Source organism: Somniosus microcephalus, chromosome 17 (genome assembly GCF_052327205.1).
Source record: "Somniosus microcephalus isolate GS21.2 chromosome 17, FLI_Smic_1.0, whole genome shotgun sequence".
NCBI classification, from domain to species: Eukaryota; Metazoa; Chordata; class Chondrichthyes; order Squaliformes; family Somniosidae; genus Somniosus; species Somniosus microcephalus.
In genome coordinates, this window is record NC_141003.1 from 19,169,878 (window position 1) to 19,189,528 (window position 19,651).

At 46.2% G+C, this 19,651-nt stretch overlaps 1 protein-coding gene across 3 annotated transcripts in view; it reads left to right on the plus strand.

The window, feature by feature from the left end:
- LOC147105547 (ATP-binding cassette sub-family C member 9-like) overlaps window positions 1-19,651 on the plus strand; it is a 221,659-nt gene that overhangs the window by 160,674 nt on the left and 41,334 nt on the right. For all 3 annotated transcript variants that reach the window (XM_086010011.1, XM_086010013.1, XM_086010012.1), the window contains 6 exons: window positions 236-335; window positions 1,878-2,122; window positions 7,892-8,049; window positions 14,165-14,234; window positions 16,998-17,155; window positions 19,046-19,138. In XM_086010011.1, coding sequence (XP_085866137.1) covers window positions 236-335; window positions 1,878-2,122; window positions 7,892-8,049; window positions 14,165-14,234; window positions 16,998-17,155; window positions 19,046-19,138 — 824 coding nt within the window. The remainder of the gene's footprint in view (window positions 1-235; window positions 336-1,877; window positions 2,123-7,891; window positions 8,050-14,164; window positions 14,235-16,997; window positions 17,156-19,045; window positions 19,139-19,651) is intronic.

The following is a 19,651-nucleotide window of genomic DNA, read 5'->3' on the forward strand; positions in this document are numbered from 1 at the left end:
ATGCGCCTGATGCCATCAGAACCGCTTCCTTCAATTGGCCGGGAAACTCGCTGGGTGGGCTTGACAAGCCCAATCATCGGAAAGTCATTTCGGAGGCCGGGAAGGAGCCAGCAGCGGGGTCGGGACCCGCCACTGACATCGCCCGTCACGGACCCACCGAGGTTCGTAAAATCGCAGCCTTAGTGTTAATTAATTCAGCTAAACTCAATGAAAACGTTTCTGTGTGCTTTTCTAGGAGACTGAAGGTGAAAGCCAGACAATTCTGGAAAGAAAAACTTTGCGGAGAGCAATGTATTCTCGAGAAGCCAAAGCCCAAATGGATGATGAGGATGAAGGTTGGAGTTTCTGTCCTTATTTGGTTGCTCACTACTGATAGTGCCACTCCCTTCTGGGTCCAGGACTATTTGAAATAGAGCAATAAGATGGCATTGGCTCCAGTGCCATTTAACCAACATCACTGCGTGCCCCCACCCCCACCTCAAGAGGAGGGCACCATTAATAAAACACTCAGAAAAGATCCAATCCAACGAAGAGAAGTTTAGAACTGAATAAAAAATTCTGTCCTCCTCATCCACGATGCAGTTTATGTCCTGCGATGGCCACTGGCCGCGGAAGGTCTTGAGCTTGGGCACTGCATGACCTCTCTCCGGGGTCATCCGGGCACGTACAAGGCCCCGACATAGAGGCAGTCGGAGTGACCCATCCCAATAAAAAAAACTACCTACTATGAGCTATTAACTGTTCCTCTGTACATCGAGGAAAATATAGGCCAAAGACTATATCAATTTTTATATATATTACACTGACCACCTCTGGTCAACAGTGTCCATTTGGAATGTTAGTTGTCTATTGGACATGCTACAGATCTAACATGGGCTCCATGAATTGAACTATGGTAAAAATATATACTTTCACTGTTACTTTATGGTTTTGAAATGATCATGTCATGAAAAAAGGCATGATTTCTACATTGTTACACACTGGCAGTACAAGAGTCTGTGCTTTCCGGGACTGCAATCATCATACAGAACTTTATACACATCAGATATCAAGTCAACCAGCAAAAGCCTCACAGACTATTGCCTTTCAGGATTAAAGCAGGCCCATGTTAAACAGTTCATAAGTACAGGTCTATGTCAGGCTACCAAGGACAACTGTTGCTTAAGATTATTCCCTCAGAGACAGAAAGGGAAGTCAGAGGAGAGGGATTGACCCACACTGCTCTTGACTGGCTCAGGAGCAATAAAGACACATCTCTTGTCAGCTGGTCTCCTCTTGACTAGGGAATGGTATATGGCTTTGTAAGCCGAAAGAGAGACAAAAACAACGAGAAGAGGGCAGACTATAAGTAAAACTCTCTCCCCCAAGAGGCTGTTGATGCTGGGGGTTAATTGAAATTTTCAAGACTGAAATTGATAGATTTTTTTGGGTAAGGGTATCAAGGGATATAGAGTAAGTAAAGGAGTTCAGGTACAGATCAGCCATGATCTAATTGAATGGTGGAACAGGCTCAACTGCCTGAATGACCTACTCCTGTTCCTATGTTTCTTTGTAAAAGATGTGACAACACATAAGATCATTGGTGTTTGAAGAGATTATTGTGTGTGAGTGTATAAATATTGATCAAACCTATATAAAATTCTCCTCTTTCTCCACTGTCATAAAAGAAATGTATTACAATTGAAATATTATCAAATGATCTCTTTGTGCATTTGTATTAGTTAACATTTTCAGCTTATAAAACACTCATTCACTGTTATATAACTCCTATGTAATGTGCAGTGTGAAGTTGATCACTTGTATTCAAGGTGAAGATGTTGATGTAATATCAGCCAAAATAAATGTTTTTCTTCCTTCTTTCATACCCCTGAGTATAGAGGAGGATGAAGAAGATGATGATGAAGATAACATGTCAACAGTAATGAGGCTTCGGACAAAAATGCCTTGGCGAGCTTTCTGGAGATATCTGACCTCAGGAGGGTTCCTTCTGCTCTTTTTGCTGATCATCTCCAAGTTGCTAAAACATTCTGTCATGGTGGCTATTGACTATTGGCTGGCAGTGTGGACAACTGAGTGCACAAGCCAAACAGTGACAAACAAAACCAGCACAATGATTGACAAGGTAGGAAACTGACTGAATATCTGGAACTCTCTCCCCCAAAAAGCTGTGTTGAGGCTGTGTCAATTGAAACTTTCTCAACTGAGATTGATAGATTTCTGTTAGGTATGGGTGTTATTGGACATGAAACCAAGGTGGGTAAATGTGGTTGAGATACAGATCAGCCATGATCTAATTGAAAGGCGGAACAGGCTCGATGACTCCTGTTAATAATAAAGTACTGTAAGAATGACTCAGTCGGAGCACTTTACATGGGGAATTAGGAGGGTGGGCTCTACAAAAATAGCCATGAGCCCAAATTAGCATTCACCCTAAATGAAAATGTTAATGACAGCTACTTGTTGCACTAAGGGAATCTAGGGCTATGGGGATCGGGCAAAAAAGTGGAGTTGATGTAGAAGATCAGCCATGATCTTATTGAATGGCGGCGTAGGCTCGAGGGGCCGAATGGTCAAATCCTGCTCCTATTTCTTATGTTCTTCTGTGCTGTGGTAGGTTGTCAACTTGCTGTCTAGGCATAAAACTGGCATTGCGGATTGGCTGCCGATTACAGAAACTGCCCGAAATGAAAATCAGGTAGTTTCTATAACGGGTGGGCGATGTACAACACCAATCTTACACCTCAGTGGCAATATGAAAATCTACCCCAGTGCCTTTCATATAGAAAAACATCCCAAGGCATTTGGCACAGGCATAAGGAAGATGGACACTGAGCTGAAGAAGGAGCGACTAGGAAGGGTTGACCTAAAGCTTGGTCAAAGAAGTGACTTTTAAAGAGGGCCTTTGAGGAGGAGTGGGAGTTGGTGAATTGCAGGGGTTTAGGGAGGAAGTTCCAGACTTATTGTTAATTTTATACATGGATATTGCTTATTTCCCCTCAAATCAGGACTATTTAGAACCTGTAAGATCTTGGGAAGGTTAACAAAGTATTATTTGGTAGGAAGACTGAGGAGAGGCAATATGAACTAAATGGTACAATTCTAAAGGGAGGGCAGGAACAGAGAGACCTGGGGGGGAAAGTTTGCTTGGTCAGCACTTCCCATGAGTGCCTCCGGGCGGCGCTAACGGGGTGCTAGGAACTTAGCTCCCAAGCACGGCAATTTTAGCGCTGCTCGTGAAATTGACCAGTGGTTTTGCGGCGGCGCTAACACTACTGCCACGAGCTTTTGCGCCCGCAGACCGTGACGTCAGTCAAGCATGCAACGCCCCGGTAGTGCCCCGGACCGGATATTGAGTCGCGCTCCCTGCCTTAGCACCTGCCGCTAGGAATGACAGGTAGAGGGGAATGTTTTCAAGTCGGGAACGGGCTGGGGGAGCGCTATTTAAAGGCGGGCACTTCCTGCCTTTTCTTGTCGGCAAAATATTTGCCGCACAAAGGTTGAGAGGGAGAGAGATGGCTAGAGAGATTTAATGCTGTCCTAAGGAGTTTTGGCCCTCAGCACCACTTTTGAGGTACCTAAGCACCGAGCTCTTTCCCTGGGCCTATCCATTCGTGCTTCCAACACAATTGCTTTCGAGGTCTCTCCAGGCCGAGATTCAAGGCTGCAATGAGCAGGGAGCGGCTGGCCAGCAAGATGGCCCCTCCCATTTAAGAACTGGACGGCGCCAGTCTGTCTGGCTTCCATGGTAACGGACATTGCCTGAGCTTCGGTAGCGTTCTGAGGTAGCGCCTCGCTCCCCGACGTTTGTGCCTTAAGAGAGGTATGTAGCGCCTGTTTTAGCGCTCAAATCACCTGCAGGGGCGATAGAGGCGAATTTTGCAGTCGGAGGCGATAATTAGCGCCGGGTGCTAAACATTGCGCCTGGCCGATATTAGCGCCACAAAATGGGCGATACCCAGTTTTTCCCCCCTTGGGGTTTATGTACATAAATCTTTGAAGGTGGCCGGACAAGTTGAGAAGGCTGTTAAAAAAGCACATGGGATCCTTGGCTTTATTAATAGAGGAAGTTGTGCTAAACCTTTATAAAATACTGGTTAAGCCTCAGCTGGAGTATTGTGTCCAATTCTGGGCACCGCACTTTAAGAAGAATGTCAAGACCTTGGAGAGGGTGCAGAAGAGATTTACTGGAATGGTACCAGGGATGAAGAACTTCAGTTATGTGGAGAGACTGCAGAAGCTGGGGTTGTTCTCCTTAGGCCAGAGAAAGTTAAGAGGAGATTTGATGGAGGTGTTCAAAATCATGAATGGTTTTGATAGAGTAAATAAGGAGAAATTGTTTCCAATGGCAGAAGGGTCGGTAACCAAAGGATACAGATTTAAGGTGATTGGCAAAAGAACCAGAGGCGACATGAGGGAACATTAGTTTGCACAGCGAGGTGTTCTGATCTGGAATGCACTGCCTGAAAGGGTGGTGGAAGCAGTTCAATAGTAACTTTCAGAAGAGAATTGGATAAATACTTGAAGGGAACAATTTACAGTGCTATGGGGAAAGAGCGGGGGAGTGGGTCTAATTGGATAGCTCTATCAAAGAGCCTGCACAGGCACGATGGGCCAAATGGCCTCTTTCTGTGCTGTATTATTCTAAGATTGCATTAGTACTCTATTGGTAAGATAATATTTTGGTTTTAACTTCTCCAAGTAAATAGATCTGGGACTAAGATTTCTTGAAAATTGTCCTTACATGTGTCAGCAGGGATGCAGAGGAAGACCTTGTGCCATCTGCTACAAGGACATTTGCAGCTAAACTGCAGCACAAAGCAGGCACAGTCAGCGACTGTACTGATCGGCTGCTCCTTCCTGCCTCCAGCTCCTTTCTGGCATGCTGCAATGCTGACCTATGGGGAAAGTGTCCTGATTGGCAAACATTACCACCCGCCCCGCACCCACCTCATGCAGTGACACCCGCCCCGCACCCACCTCATGCAGTGACACCCGCCCTGCACCCACCTCATGCAGTGACACCCGCCCCATAGCCACCTCATGCAGTGACACCCGCCCCGCACCCACCTCATGCAGTGACACCCGCCCTGCACCCACCTCATGCAGTGCCACCCGCCCCATACCCACCTCATGCAGTGACACCCGCCCCGCACCCACCTCATGCAGTGCCACCCGCCCCGCACCCACCTCATGCAGTGACACCCGCCCCATACCCACCTCATGCAGTGACACCCGCCCCGCACCCACCTCATGCAGTGACACCCGCCCCGCACTTACCTCATGCAGTGCCACCCGCCCCGCACCCACCTCATGCAGTGACACCCGCCCTGCACCCACCTCATGCAGTGCCACCCGCCCCGCACCCACCTCATGCAGTGACACCCGCCCCGTACCCAGCTCATGCAGTGACACCCGCCCCGCACCCACCTCATGCAGTGCCACCCGCCCCGCACCCACCTCATGCAGTGACACCCGCCCTGCACCCACCTCATGCAGTGACACCCGCCCCGCACCCACCTCATGCAGTGACACCCGCCCCGTACCCAGCTCATGCAGTGACACCCGCCCCGCACCCACCTCATGCAGCGCCACCCGCCCCGCACCCACCTCATGCAGTGACACCCGCCCTGCACCCACCTCATGCAGTGACACCCGCCCCGCACCCACCTCATGCAGTGACACCCGCCCCGCACCCACCTCATGCAGTGACACCTCCAGCAAACAGCGGGGTCAACTGCAAAAGCTGTAATGGATTGAAATTCCTTTTGAATCTTTTCTGAATGAAGTCCAGAAGGACTTTCATCCCTCTATGCTGACACTTGCCTTTAATTGTCCTCAACCCTTTAAATTGCAATTACCTCTGCAATTTTATGTACCCACCACTAGTGTCCTCCCTGTACACATCCAAATCTGCAACTGGAACTATGCACAGCATGGACAATGAAGCAGAAATTTGTCTTGGGGAGGTAGCACATAGGCTGCCGGTTATACGTCCCGTCCGATATTTATTTTTGAACTGAATATTGGGCGGGTGTTACAGACAGTCGGTGGCCAGTGCGACACTGCCCATGGTGTGCTATCTCCCCAAGACAAATTTCTACCCTGTGAGTTGGCCTCGGAAAATTGGGTGCAAACAACACATGTCACTTTGCGTGAGCTTTGCATCCATTTCTAGCCCTTCAGGGCTAAGCAACACCTGCTTCAGAAAGTTAAAATGAATGGACGAGAAGATTGCAAGCACTGCGCCCGTTACTTGTCTCTAAGTGCGCCCCGTGGCAGCAACCGCTCGCAAAGCCGGCCCCGTAAATTAGCACTATATTAATGTAGAAGGTAGATGTGTTAACAGGGATGTGTATTTATCAGTGGCTGCCATCTCTTGGAACTTGCTTGACTGCCTTTGGGATCAGAGTGGAATTTCCCAGAGTTTTTTTCCTGATTTGGTGCAAGATTTCCTGCTTGGCTATTTGTCTTTCCCAGGGGATTGTGGGAGTGGTGGGGCCTGATAATGTATGTGGAGGCTGCACCAACGTCCGGGTACACAGGGCTGATGGGCCAACTGGGCTTTTCCAGCCCCTTTCTGGATATTTGTAGTAATCAGACAGTTTCTTTCTGTCCTGTCGACAATGAAGATCCCTTGTGGTGCTGGACCCTAACTTCAGAAAGGCAGCAGTGTTCAGATGATGTTCATGTGTTTGTGTTGCTACGTGTGGTATACTTTGTGGGGCAATCAAAAACTAGGGGCCATAAATATAAAATAGTCACTAATAAATCCAATCAGGAATTCAGGAGAAACTTCTTTACACAGAGAGTGGTTAGAATGTGGAACTCGCTACCACATGAAGTTGTTGAGGCGAATACTATAGATACATTTAAGGGGAAGTTAGATAAGTACATGAGGGAGAAAGGAATAGAAGGATATGCAGATAGTGTTTGATGAAATAGGGCGAGAGATGGCTCGTGTGGAGCATAAACACCGGCATAGACCAGTTGGGCCGAATGGCCTGTTTCTGTGCTGTACATTCTGTGTAATTCTATGTATATAAATGCCTTTCCTTTATAATGGAAGATTGCTATTCTGAGGGGGATTGACAGGGTCGATGCTGAGAGGTTGTTTCTCCTGGCTGGAGAGTCTAGAACTAGGGGGCATAATCTGAACATAAGGGGACGGCCATTTAAGACCGAGATGAGGAGGAATTTCTTCACTCTGAGGGTTGTGAATCTTTGGAATTCTCTGCCCCAGAGGGCTGTGGATGCTGCGTCGTTTGGTATATTCAAGGCTGAGATCGACAGATTTTTGGACTCTCAGGGAATCAAGGGATATGGGGATCGGGCAGGAAAGTGGAGTTGAGGTCGAAGATCAGCCATGATCTTATTGAATGGCGGAGCAGGCTCGAGGGGCCGTATGGCCGACTCCTGCTCCTAATTCTTATGTTCTTATATCTGCAGGGAGAAAAGACGAACAAAGAAAAATTGATCTGTTGAGTTAGTATTCTGTGACGGGGAGATATTCCCTTTTAAACTCTCATGGACAGAGATTGCCGCCAGTATGAACATTCACTACACTTACAACAAATTGTATCTTCTATTTTAACAGAAATACTAGCAGAATCAATGGAATAATGCAGAGAGGAGTTTGAAAAGAGGGCATTCTGATATTTGATACAATAACTTCGCTGACAGTCATTCCTACCCTTTAAAATCTGTTTGATAGTTTACATGTTTTAGATTCTGATGGTGTGATTTGAAACATCAGAACTTAATTCTCCCACTGGATAACCAGATTGTCATACTCACTGGTTAGGTTATATTGCTGAAGGGTCTGAATAATTCTGCTCATACTCTCTTTCACTACTTTGTAAATTCACAAACACTTTCTATCTATGCTCCTTAGGTTCACCAAGATTACTACAAAGTGTGGTACAGCATCCTGTGCAGTGTGGGGATCATGCTGTGCCTCATCACGTCTTTAACTGTGGAATGGATGGGCCTAACTGCAGCCAAAAACCTCCACCGTAACCTCCTAAACAAGATCATCTTAGCACCAGTGAGGTAAGCTGCAACCTAGTCTTGAATTATGTTTATGAAGCGTCACTAATGGAGCTATAACAACAGCAACAACTGGCATTTATACGGTGTCTTTAACATAGCAAGACGTCCCAAGGCGCTTCACAGGAGCGTTATCAGAAAAATTACTCACCGAGCCACAGAAGGAGACATTAGGGCAGGTGACCAAAGGCTTGGTCAAAGTGGTAGGTTTTAAGAAGCATCTTGAAGGGAGATAGAGAGGTAGAGAGGTTTAGGGAGGGAATTCCAGAGCTTGGGGTCTAGGCAGTTGAAGGCACGGCCGCCATTGGTGCGGTGAAGGAAATCGGGGTGCACGCGAGACCAGATTTTTACATATGATATACAGCACAGAAACAGGCCTTTCGGCCCAACGGCGTTTATGCTCCACTCGAGCCTCCTCCCGTCTTTTCTCATCTAACTCTATCAGCACAGCCCTCTATTCCCTTCTCCCTCATATGCTTGTCCAGCCTCCCCTTAAATGCATCTATACTATTCACTTCAACCACTCCCTGTGGGAGCGAGTTCCACATTCTCACCACTCTCTGGATAAAGCAGTTTCTTCTGAATTCCCTATTGGATTTCTTGGTGACTCTCTTCTATTGATGGCCTCTAGTTTTGCTCTTCAGTAACTGGCTTGGCAGGACACACTGGAATAATGATCAAAGAATCATTCACCACAGCAGATCCAGGCCAAACATTGCGATACTTAAGCTGACGTCCAAGAATCTGTCAGTTTTGCAAACCGCTCTTCTTCATACAATGTTTGAAAGTCGAAATTACATCAAAATCTTTTCAGTGGAAAACTTTTCTCCATCCACATTGCATCTAAACATATATTATGTTGATTTATCCACAACCACCCCCCCCAAGTCCTATAAATCCTATTCGTCAGAGCCTCTGTCAATTTGCTGCATAATTAACAAAAACAACTTAATTAAAGGTCATCTTAAATTCTGACACGGCAGCGTAGCAATTTTATCAAATTTGAAATCCTTACAGCATTGAAATATAGGCACAGGAGTAGGCCATTCTGCCCTGCGAGATAACATCCAATCAGAGTTGGCAAGCTTAGCTTTTGCTCACTAAGTTGGGGGGGGGTGGGGAGAATTACTTACGGCCTGTTGTCGGTATATTCCCCAACTTGGAGCCCTGAGGCCGGCCCAAAATTGGTCCACGGGCCTCATTATCATTATTTGGGCGACCTACCCGCGCCTTTCGCTGCTCCACAGGCAGCTTGGAGAGGCTGAATGTTGGGCCCTTTGCCTCGCTGGCAGTGGTCTGAAGCTAAGTCCCGCTAGGGAGCGGTTAGAACTTGCGATGTAGGGGAGGGGTATGCGATCACGAGGACTCTGGAGTCGGGGCGGGGGGAGAACATGCCTGCTCCTCCTGGCTCAGCATGAACGCATTAAAAAACAATATTTTTAAATGAACTTTTACCTTTTTGTTGGCGGCCACTGAAGAATCCCGCTTGGGGCAGGCCCAGAAAATCTCCCAGAGGGGCCCTTAACTGGGCGTTTGCCCCTCATTAACAAATGCAAGGAGCCTGACACCAGTTTTTAGGATGTCACCTGAGACACCTAATAAAAAATGGGCCCGACGAATTTAGCAGTGGCCCGAACACACGTACAGATTGGGAACAGGCCGTCTCACTGCTGCGTTTGTCAGCATTTGTGCCCGTTGTACACCCGAAAAAAGGGGACAACGCCTACCAATTTCTACCTCAGTGAATGAATTTCTCGCTCTACCAGAGCTTGGTTATCTTTTACAAAAGTCAAAAACAAATTTTTTAATCTTCATCACTTCAGGCAGATAGTGTAAAACGGGCGCTAGCGAGTCGGCAGCCCCTTTTACATTTCTCCCCATTAAAGTCAAATGAAATATAAATGGGGAGAGGCGTAAAAGGGGCTGCCGACTCACTATTGCCAGTTTTACACTATCGCACAAAGTCAAGATCCTCCCCCTTGTGCGGTAAACCACCAGCGGAACACCTGCCCATACAGAACCCGCCCACATTTCCTTTCTGTTAAGTATGTGTATTGTATTGAACAATTAACACAAAGACTTAAACGTATAACTCAAACAGGTCTTTACTGGTTGGAGGTAGGGACTATACTGAATACAAGATTACTGCACAGTGCTTATATACCGGTGTGTTCACCCCCGGTATTACGTCTACAGCAGCCTGAGAAAGTAGTACATCTCTTAAGGTGGAACAGGCTTAAGCTCTCTTAAGGTGGAACAGGTTACATACACAACACTCCTCCCTTCTTAGCTTTATAGTCATCCCCCCCATTTAACATAACGTAATAACATATATACATATATAACTTCATGTTTAACGTAACATATCACAGATTCAGTCTCTGCGGAAAACAGTTCACAGATTCAATCTCTACGAACAGTTGCAACATACTCTTAGTGGGAACAGTTTACAGGTTCAGTCTCTGTGGGAACAGTTCGTAAATTCAGTCTCTGATCTTAATTCGTTCCAGACAGCATCTTTTCGTAGTGTTCGGCCGGAGGTAGTAGAAGTAACAATATTTTAAACAATTATTATTTTCGGCCTCTTCTTTTTCTTTTCTGCCTTTTTACAACTCTTGTCGTTCCCATCTTCTCGGCGGACAGCTGTAATGCTACCAACTCTCTATGTTCTTTAGACCTTAAGTGCTTCCTCCGGATTTCAGCACTTTGGGAGTTTCCATCACAATTTGGGCATACCACATCCTCGTAGTATTCACTATCACTCAACAGGTCGAGAGGCCCTTCTACTTCTTCCTTACCCAACTGGACGCTATCCGACTGCTGTTCCTTCTCTATCTCTCTTACTTCCCGTAGTAGAGCCACCTTCTTCCGATGTTCCGTAGACTTTTGGTGCTCCTCCATGATTTCTGCACTTTGGGGGTCGAAGTTACAAGCTGGGCAGGACAGGACATCGTAATATTCGGAGTCGTCCGACAGGTCATGGTAATATTCGGTGTCGTCCTGAACTAGGCCAGCGAGAGGGTCGTCTATTTCCTCCATACCCAGCTGGACGTTAGCCAGCTCTTGTTCCAAATCCAGACATCTTTCCTGAAGAGACTTCTTCATGTGTACCTCTGCATCCAGCTTTTTCTGGGCTTTCAGCAAGTCGTTTACTAGTGACCTCATTTGTGATTTTAATACTTCAACTTCCTTTGGAGATTGATTGCTCGGACTATGCAGTCCCTCTACCGGAGCAGCTGTTTCAGCGGTCTGTTGTTCTACATTGACGTGAGTCAGCGTACTTTTGGCATCCAATGGCTGCTCTGTTGCAGTCGTTTCAGTCTGTGTCGTCACATCAGCCATCTCAATGACTTTTGAGAGCTCCGAACCCTTTTCCTTTGAAGATCGCAGCTCGTGTTCAAGTTTTTCCCATTTCAGAGTCTTGCCCCTCAGCATATGAAGGAGTTGGCTGACCGTTAACTCTTCTGACACCAGATTATGGCACGCACCTTCAGAACCTGAATCAGCTTTGATTCGTTCGGCCTCCTCGCGCAGATGGTTGGTGTGCTCCTGCTCCATTTTCTCCATCAGTTGCTTCTGTTGCCTTTCCAGATTCTCCCACTCTGTAACAAAGAACTTTTTTATTTCATTCATCTCTTGCTCAAAACGGCGAATCATTTGTTCTAATTGCTGTTGTAGTTTGAAATGGAGTTGAGTTCGAGCCCAGTGTCCCTCAAAAATGTGCATATCAGTAGACTTGACAGACTCAGAATTCTCTGTTAAACTATGTTGTTGTTGCTCAGTGGAATTCTGTGCTGAAACTTTGTCTTTTGCACATGGGTTGGTCTTACCATCATCAGTTCTAGAGTCTGGGCTGATTATCTGCACCGAGTTCTCACTCTTTATGGCTTTTAGCGAATGCCAGTCCATATTTATGTTTCTAAACCACTCCCGGCCTAGTAGTGGTGGACCTCCCTCCGGTAGCACATATAAGTCCATTATTTGACTTCCTTCGCCCTTGTTGGCCACTGCAACCTTTATTGTCCCGATGGGGTACACTCTCTGCCCCGTGTAGGTTGTCAATATAATCTCCGTATCCTGTAGGGGAATATGTTGGAATAACCTTCTGTAATCTTTCTTATTCATGACCGACAATGCCGATCCAGTGTCCAATTCCATTTTTACTTGGACTCCTTCTATCTGAAGAGTAACCCAAATTGTCTGGAGGTCTGCACCCTTACCAACGTTGAGTACCCTTAAGCTAGCCAGTTCAATACTGCTTAAGCCAGCCAGTTCAATACTGCTTGCATCTGAATCGGACTCCTGTTCGGCCACCTTGTGTACCTTTGCGTATTTCCCTTGCGGTGACTTCTTGTTGCTGGTCTTCTTCCCTGACCTGCATACTCTAGCTATATGTCCAAGCCTACCACAAGTTCTACATTCTTGGTTTTTAAACCAACACTGGTTCTGATCATGCGTTGTCTTTCCACAACGATAACATTTAACAGAACTCACACCCAATTTGTGTGCACTGAGCTCCGGTGACCGTAGCTGCATTACTGCCGTGCCTCTCGCTGCGGCTTCGTGTGCTGCTGCCATAGTGACCGCCTTCTCAAGCGTCAGCTCATTCTCCTCGAGCAGTCGCTTTTGTGTATCCTGTTTAAATAAACCACACACAAATTTGTCTCGTAGTGCATCTGTCAGTCCCGTTCGAAACTGGCAATATTTCGCTAATTTACGCAATTCCAGCAAATATTCAGCATTGCTTTCATGCTGTAGCTGCCTTCTGTCGTAAAATTTAAATCGTTCCGCTAGCATCAGCGGCGTGGGGTTTAGATGATCTTTCAGGACAGTAACAATCTCATCGAACGTCTTATCCGCCGGTTCATCTGGTGATAACAGGTGTTTCAATTGCCCGTATGTCTTCGCACCCATTAAATTTAATAATGTTAGTGCTTTATCAGCCTCACGAATTTTATTGGCCTTACAATAATTTTTAACTCGTTCAACATATATGGCCCAATCTTCGATGTCACTATCAAAGGTGCTAATATTCCCGTGTTTAGGCATTGTAGTACTTTTTCAGATTTGCAATTTCTCAGATTTTTTTTTTTTACTGCTATCCAAGATGGCGGCTTCCCGCTCTTGCCGTCGTCCTCCGCCGGCCCGGCCCTTATCAGCGGATGCGATCGATGGCCCGGCTGCGCCCCTCACTTCAAAGCGGCCCGTCCCGGCCCTTATCTGCCGATCGCTATCGCCCTGTACCTCTCTCTTCCCCAGTCCTGTCTTCTACTCCGGTTCACAAGCTGGTGGAGGCTTCAGGGTCCTAATGCCTGTCGCTTCCAGTGGGGTGGTGAGTGGTGAGGTTTGAAACCTCTCTTCAACCGCCGTGGAATAACTGCCGCAGGGTAAGAACCTGACTCGTCGCCAGTGTTAAGTATGTGTATTGTATTGAACAATTAACACAAAGACTTAAACGTATAACTCAAACAGGTCTTTACTGGTTGGAGGTAGGGACTATACTGAATACAAGATTACTGCACAGTGCTTATATACCGGTGTGTTCACCCCCGGTATTACGTCTACAGCAGCCTGAGAAAGTAGTACATCTCTTAAGGTGGAACAGGCTTAAGCTCTCTTAAGGTGGAACAGGTTACATACACAACACTTTCCATTGCCGGTTTCCCGCCCGAGGTGAAAATGACTCCCTGGCTTTAAGGTTTAGATATAAATGTTTTCACTAAAATATTTGTCTGGCTATATATTTCAGTTTAATGACAATTGTACATCTCATCACAGTAATAGAGAGTCCAAAACCTTTATCAGATGTTTCTGGAACTGATGTCACAGAACCAACTTTCAGAGGAACTGAGGATAGTGCGGGAAGGTGGAGCTGGGTCAGAAGATCAGCCATGATCTCATTGAATGGCGGAGCAGGCTCGAAGGGCCAAATGGCCTACTCCTGCTGCTATTTCTTATGTTCTTATTCAATGTTAACATTCTACATTTTTCACTTTGTAAATATTGTTGCTATGACTTAGGGTTTCATACATTTCAAGGCTGCATATTTGCAATGCATTGACGCTATGAACTTCTCTGTTTATTTGTGAGGCTTTTGCTTTGTTTTTTGATTCTGTAGATTCTTTGACTCAACACCTCTGGGCCAAATCCTCAATCGTTTTTCTGCTGACACAAACATAATAGATCAGGTATGAATGTTGAGTATTTCAGTCCCCCGGTGAGTATTGTGACAGGTTGCATGGACTAATCTTGTAATCACTTGAGTATCAAAGATTAAGTGGTGATCTAATTGAGGTGTTGAAGATGATTGAAGGATCTGATAGGGTAGATAGACAGAAACTATTTCCTCTGGTGAAGGAGCCCAGAACAAGGTGGCATAACCAATGTTCCCCGTAATTTATTTTTGGGTGCGCGGCCCATTCACAGAACTTTAACATTGCAAAAGCCGGTACCAGGCTAAGCGGGACCGGCAGAGAGCTGCGCGGCCACACGGCTTATTGGGAACAATGGGCATAACCAAGCCGGGTAAATAGAAACATAGAAACATAGAAGATAGGCGCAGGAGTAGGCCATTCGGCCCCTCAAGCCTGCTCCGTCATTCAATGTGATCACGGCTGATCATCCAAATTCAGTACCCGGCCCCTGCTTTCTCCCCATACCCCTTGATCCCTTTAGCTTTAAGAAATATATCCAACTCCTTCTTGAATATATTTAATGAATTGGCCTCTACTGCCTTCTGTGGTAGAGAATTCCACAGGTTTACCACTCTCTGGGTGAAGAAATTCCTTCTCATTTCTGTCCTAAATGGCATACCCTTTATCCTTAGACTGTGACCCCTGGTTCTGGACTCCCCGACCATCAGGAACATCCTTCCTGCATCTAGTCTGTCCAGTCCTGTCAGAATTTTATAAGTTTCAATGAGATCCCCTCTCATTCTTCTAAACTCCAGCGAGTACAAACCCAATCGACCCAATCTCTCCTCATACGTCATACCTGCCATCCCAGGTATCAGCCTGGTGAATCTTCGCTGAACTCCTTCCATGACAAGAACATCCTTCCTCAGATAAGGCGACCAAAACTGCACACAATACTCAAGATGTGGCCTCACCAAGGCCCTGTACAACTGCAGCAAGACATCCTTGCTCCTGTACTCGAACCCTCTCGCTATGAAGGTCAACATACCATTTGCCTTCTTAACCGCCTGCTGCACCTGCATGCTTACCTTCAGCGGCTGGTACACAAGGACACCCAGGTCTCATTGCACTTCCCCTTCTCACAATCTATTGCCATTCAGATAATAATCTGCCTTCCTGTTTTTGCCACCAAAGTGGATAAGCTCACATTTATCCACGTTATATTGCATCTGCCATGCTTCTGCCCAATCACCCAACCTGTCCAAATCATCCTGGAGTTTCTCGGCATCCTCCTCACAGCACACACGCCCACCCAGCTTTGTGGCGTCTGCAAATTTGGAGATATTACATCTAGTTTCCTTGTCTAGATCATTGATATATATTGTGAATAGCTGGGGTCCAAGGACTGATCCCTGCGGTACCCCACTAGTCACTGCCTGCCACTCGGAAAAAGACCCGTTTATTCCAACAATGGAGTTGGGCTACAGATCAGCCATGATCTAATTGAATGGCGGCACAGGCTCAAGGGGCTGAATGACCTCCTCCTGTTCCTACGTAACTACACTGGCACTTGGGAAAGCCTTTGTCATTAATAAAATGGAACATGTAATCTGAACCATGGCCAGTCCACCAAAGCCCTTTTTGGAATCAGGAAAGTTGGAATCTGCTAAAATCTTCAGTAATTATTTGCAGGACAGTTACATTAAATTTATTTTGTGCCTTGGACGTTGGCCATTCATTAATAGTGTTCAAAGTACCTAGATGAGCGGGGCAAATCGCTGTATTTGGGTCAAAAAGTTCAAGAGGTCAGGGCAGGCTTGAAACTGTGGAGTGTGTGCCTGGTTACTGTCTGAAACTGATGTTCGGACTTTACTTTGGGCTTTAAAGGAAGTAAAAGTACTCACAGAAATAGCATTTGATAGAAGATCGCTTATGTGTCCTCTCATCTTAAAATGAAATCACAGTTAAAGGATCCATTTTAATGATGACTAAATGTATAATTGTGATTTGAAAAAAAGATGGAAATGCATTTCCAAATCTAGCCCCAGAATTTGGTAGAAAAACGTTAGCACTGTAAATCTAGTATATTATTACAATCTCAAATACTTCATCATATTTCTTTGCAAACTGTAAACCTAGATTACTGTAGCCTGACCACAATCCTTTCCAGTAATTCCCTGACATTATTCAGCCATTAGTTTGCTGGTTGTATTGAGAAGCAATGATGAGGGAGGAAGAGTGTCGGCATTTAGCATCTCTTCATTGAAATCTTTCAACAGATCAGTGGCTATTTTCTAATTCTTGTGAGTGCGCACCAGACAAGATTAGAGTTTAAATGAAAATGATCTTAAATGTTCATGTTAAAGATTTAGCACTAAAGATTGATTGAGCCATATAGAAATATGGTGTTAATCCAGTAATTCAATGTTATATGTGCCAAAATTTTACTTGCTGCTTTTGAGTGTCCAGTTACTTTTGTAACGTTGATGATTGCCTTTAGATAGAAGTAGTCCAATAAAGATGGTGGGGGGAAAACACAGTGGGGTCAATTTTCATTTCTATCACTTGTGTTAACAAGCCGGTAACGGCCTCAAAATAGGGTCGGTAGCCCTTAGGCACCCGCCTGTTTCAGGCGGTGGGCATCGTGTTAATATGCAAATCATGGCTCCTGGACCTCATTTTAGGTTGGTACTGGTCAGGAGCTACATGGGATTTGATGCATCCCGCTGTTCATCCAGAGATGGCACAGTTTGATGTATGACTAGAACTGCTAACTTGTGAGATGAGATTAGTAACTCATTGCCTCTTTGTACCCAGCATATCCCACCAACTCTGGAGTCCTTGACTAGATCAACCTTCCTCTGCCTGTCAGCAATAGGCGTGCTCTTGTATGTCACACCAATCTTCTTTGTGGCTTTACTGCCTTTTGGTGTTGCCTTTTACTTTATACAGAAATACTTCCGGGTTGCCTCAAAGTAAGTAACAACCAAGCGTGTAAGTCATTGAAATGTTTTCTGAAGCAGGTCACTGCTAAACCCTGCTTTATTTTTTAAGACTCGTACATAATATAATCAGATGTTTAAGTTGACTTCACAATTCCCTTGGATGAGATGCAACCAGTTTACGCATTGAACATGTCCCTTTCGATGACTTTTAGTGCGCCCTTCATCCATTGCAAAGAAAGATTTTAGATCTCACAGACTGAACATTCCTGGGTCCCTGATGCCGTTGGTGGAGTAGAACTCCCAGCACCCCACCCCCCCCACCCCACCACCACCAAATTCCAGGGATGGGGTTATTTGCACAGCCGGAGCGGGGCTATTGGTTCTTCCGTTATAAAATTACCTGTCTAGCATGCATTTCCTTTATGCCAGCCCCACACCTCCTATGTCACAGTTTGGCTGTAACGCTTTGATTGGCTGAAATTACATAAAACATAACTCTGTAACTATGAACACCAACAATAAAACACAGAAAGTAAACAAATCAAATCATTCAAAATGTTTTTTTCGAAAAATCTTTCATCCGCCAATTTTCCTCACTTTAACAGCAAAAAGAGACACTACTCACAAAAATAACATCTAAAAATATAAATAATATAGAACAAATATTTCAACCTCTCCTTAAAATGACCCAATTCCTGTTCAAAATGCTTCTATTAACTTGAACCTTCCCCCGAGGCCGAGCCTCCCTCACAGGCCTGGGTCCTCACTTTGCCTCTCATTCTGCTGCCTCGTCTCCTTCTGTAGTAACAGTCTCCAGCCCATTGAAGGGTACCAGCCAATGTAAACAGGGTATAACAGAATTTGATCTACCAAAAAAGAGACGACCATATTTTGTCCAATGGCCTCTTTCAGACCCGAAAGGTTCTTGGGGCTGACTCCCCCTCCCCCCAACCCGAGTGCAAATCATACTGAGCGTGCCCAGAGTGCACACGGCCTGATGGGACCCAAACCTGCCTGTGTTTGAGGGTTCAGTTCATTCTAATAGCCTGGTGCGGGAATGCCCCTTGGAAGAGGCTTTCGCCCAGAAATGTAGGAGGAAACTGTACCACCTGTGGCAGTGGTTGTGGTCCCTGGCGTCAGGGCCTTGGAGCTGCCATCCAAAAGCAGCAGCCAGAAAGCCTTCAGCACTGATGCCCATTCTGGAAAGAAAGGACCTACCTACAGTTTTCTGCCAGCCCCTTCTCAGATTCTTTGATGTGAGGGGGCTGGGCACAAGCACTTCGACAGCACCTTCCAAACCCGCGACCTCTACCACCTAGAAGGACAAGGGCAGCAGGTGCATGGGAACACCACCACCTCCAAGTTACCCTCCAAGTTACACACCATCCTAACTGGGAAATATATCGCCGATCCTTCATGGTCGCTGGATCAAAATCCAGGAACTCCCTCCCTAACAGCACTGCAGGAGTACCTTCACCTCACGGACTGCGGTGTTTCAAGTAGGCGGCTCACCACCACCTCGTCAAGGACAACTGGGGATGGGCAATAAATGCTAGCCTTGCTAGCTGCGCCCACATCCCGAGAATGAATTAAAATAAACTTGCTGTGGGCACCTTTGTGTTTGGGACTCTGGAAAGTGAAGATCAAGGAAAATGGGCCTGAGGTGGATGACATCAGTCCCGCCTCATTTCCACACTACTTGCATGTTTTTTGCCCTCCTCTTGAGGAAAATCCCAAAGAAGTGTGCATGTAGCGCAAAGCGGAGGGGGCAGAAAACCACATGGTGGGTCCTGCATACCCCAGGTACAAAACCAAGGATAATTGATGCTCTTAGCTCTAAATGACTTACTCCCATGTGCAAGCACGGCTGAAAAATCTTGTATGGTCTTAACCCTTCTATTCTATTGCATATTTGTGAAGGGATCTTCAGGAGCTGGATGACAGCACGCAGTTACCTCTACTGTGCCACTTCTCGGAAACTGCGGAAGGGCTTACAACAATCCGAGCATTCCGGTAAGACGATGATTGCCGGTTCCGGGTGAGAGTACTGCATCATGGTCTTTCTACTTTGTGTTGGGCGCCAAATTGCAACCTGCAACGGCCTTTGAGTGGCGGCCACTCAAAAATGGTTAGCGTTCACACCAGTAAGCATAGGGGGTGACTTTCCTGAGTCATGCAGATCAGGCTGGTAGTGGGCGGGGCTTCTGCCCTGCCTGCCCGATGACCTTAGCGGGTGACCTCCTTAGCATTGAATTGGTGAGGCATTGGCGCTAATCCCGCTACTTAAAGGCAGCTCGCCGTTTGGGAGGGTGGAACATCTGGTGGGGCAGAGACTGATCATAGGCCTGGAGCAGCACCTTAAAGAGGAGGCCTAGAAAGCTCTGGGGGGTCGGGGTGGGGGGGCGATGGTCAATGGAGCAGCTTCTTATTTCAGCCTCAGGGAAATTTATAGAGTGCCGCCCAGCAGCAAGGAGTTAAGGTTAAGGAAGCTTTAAGGCTCGGAGAATCAAGGAAAAATGAGTGTCA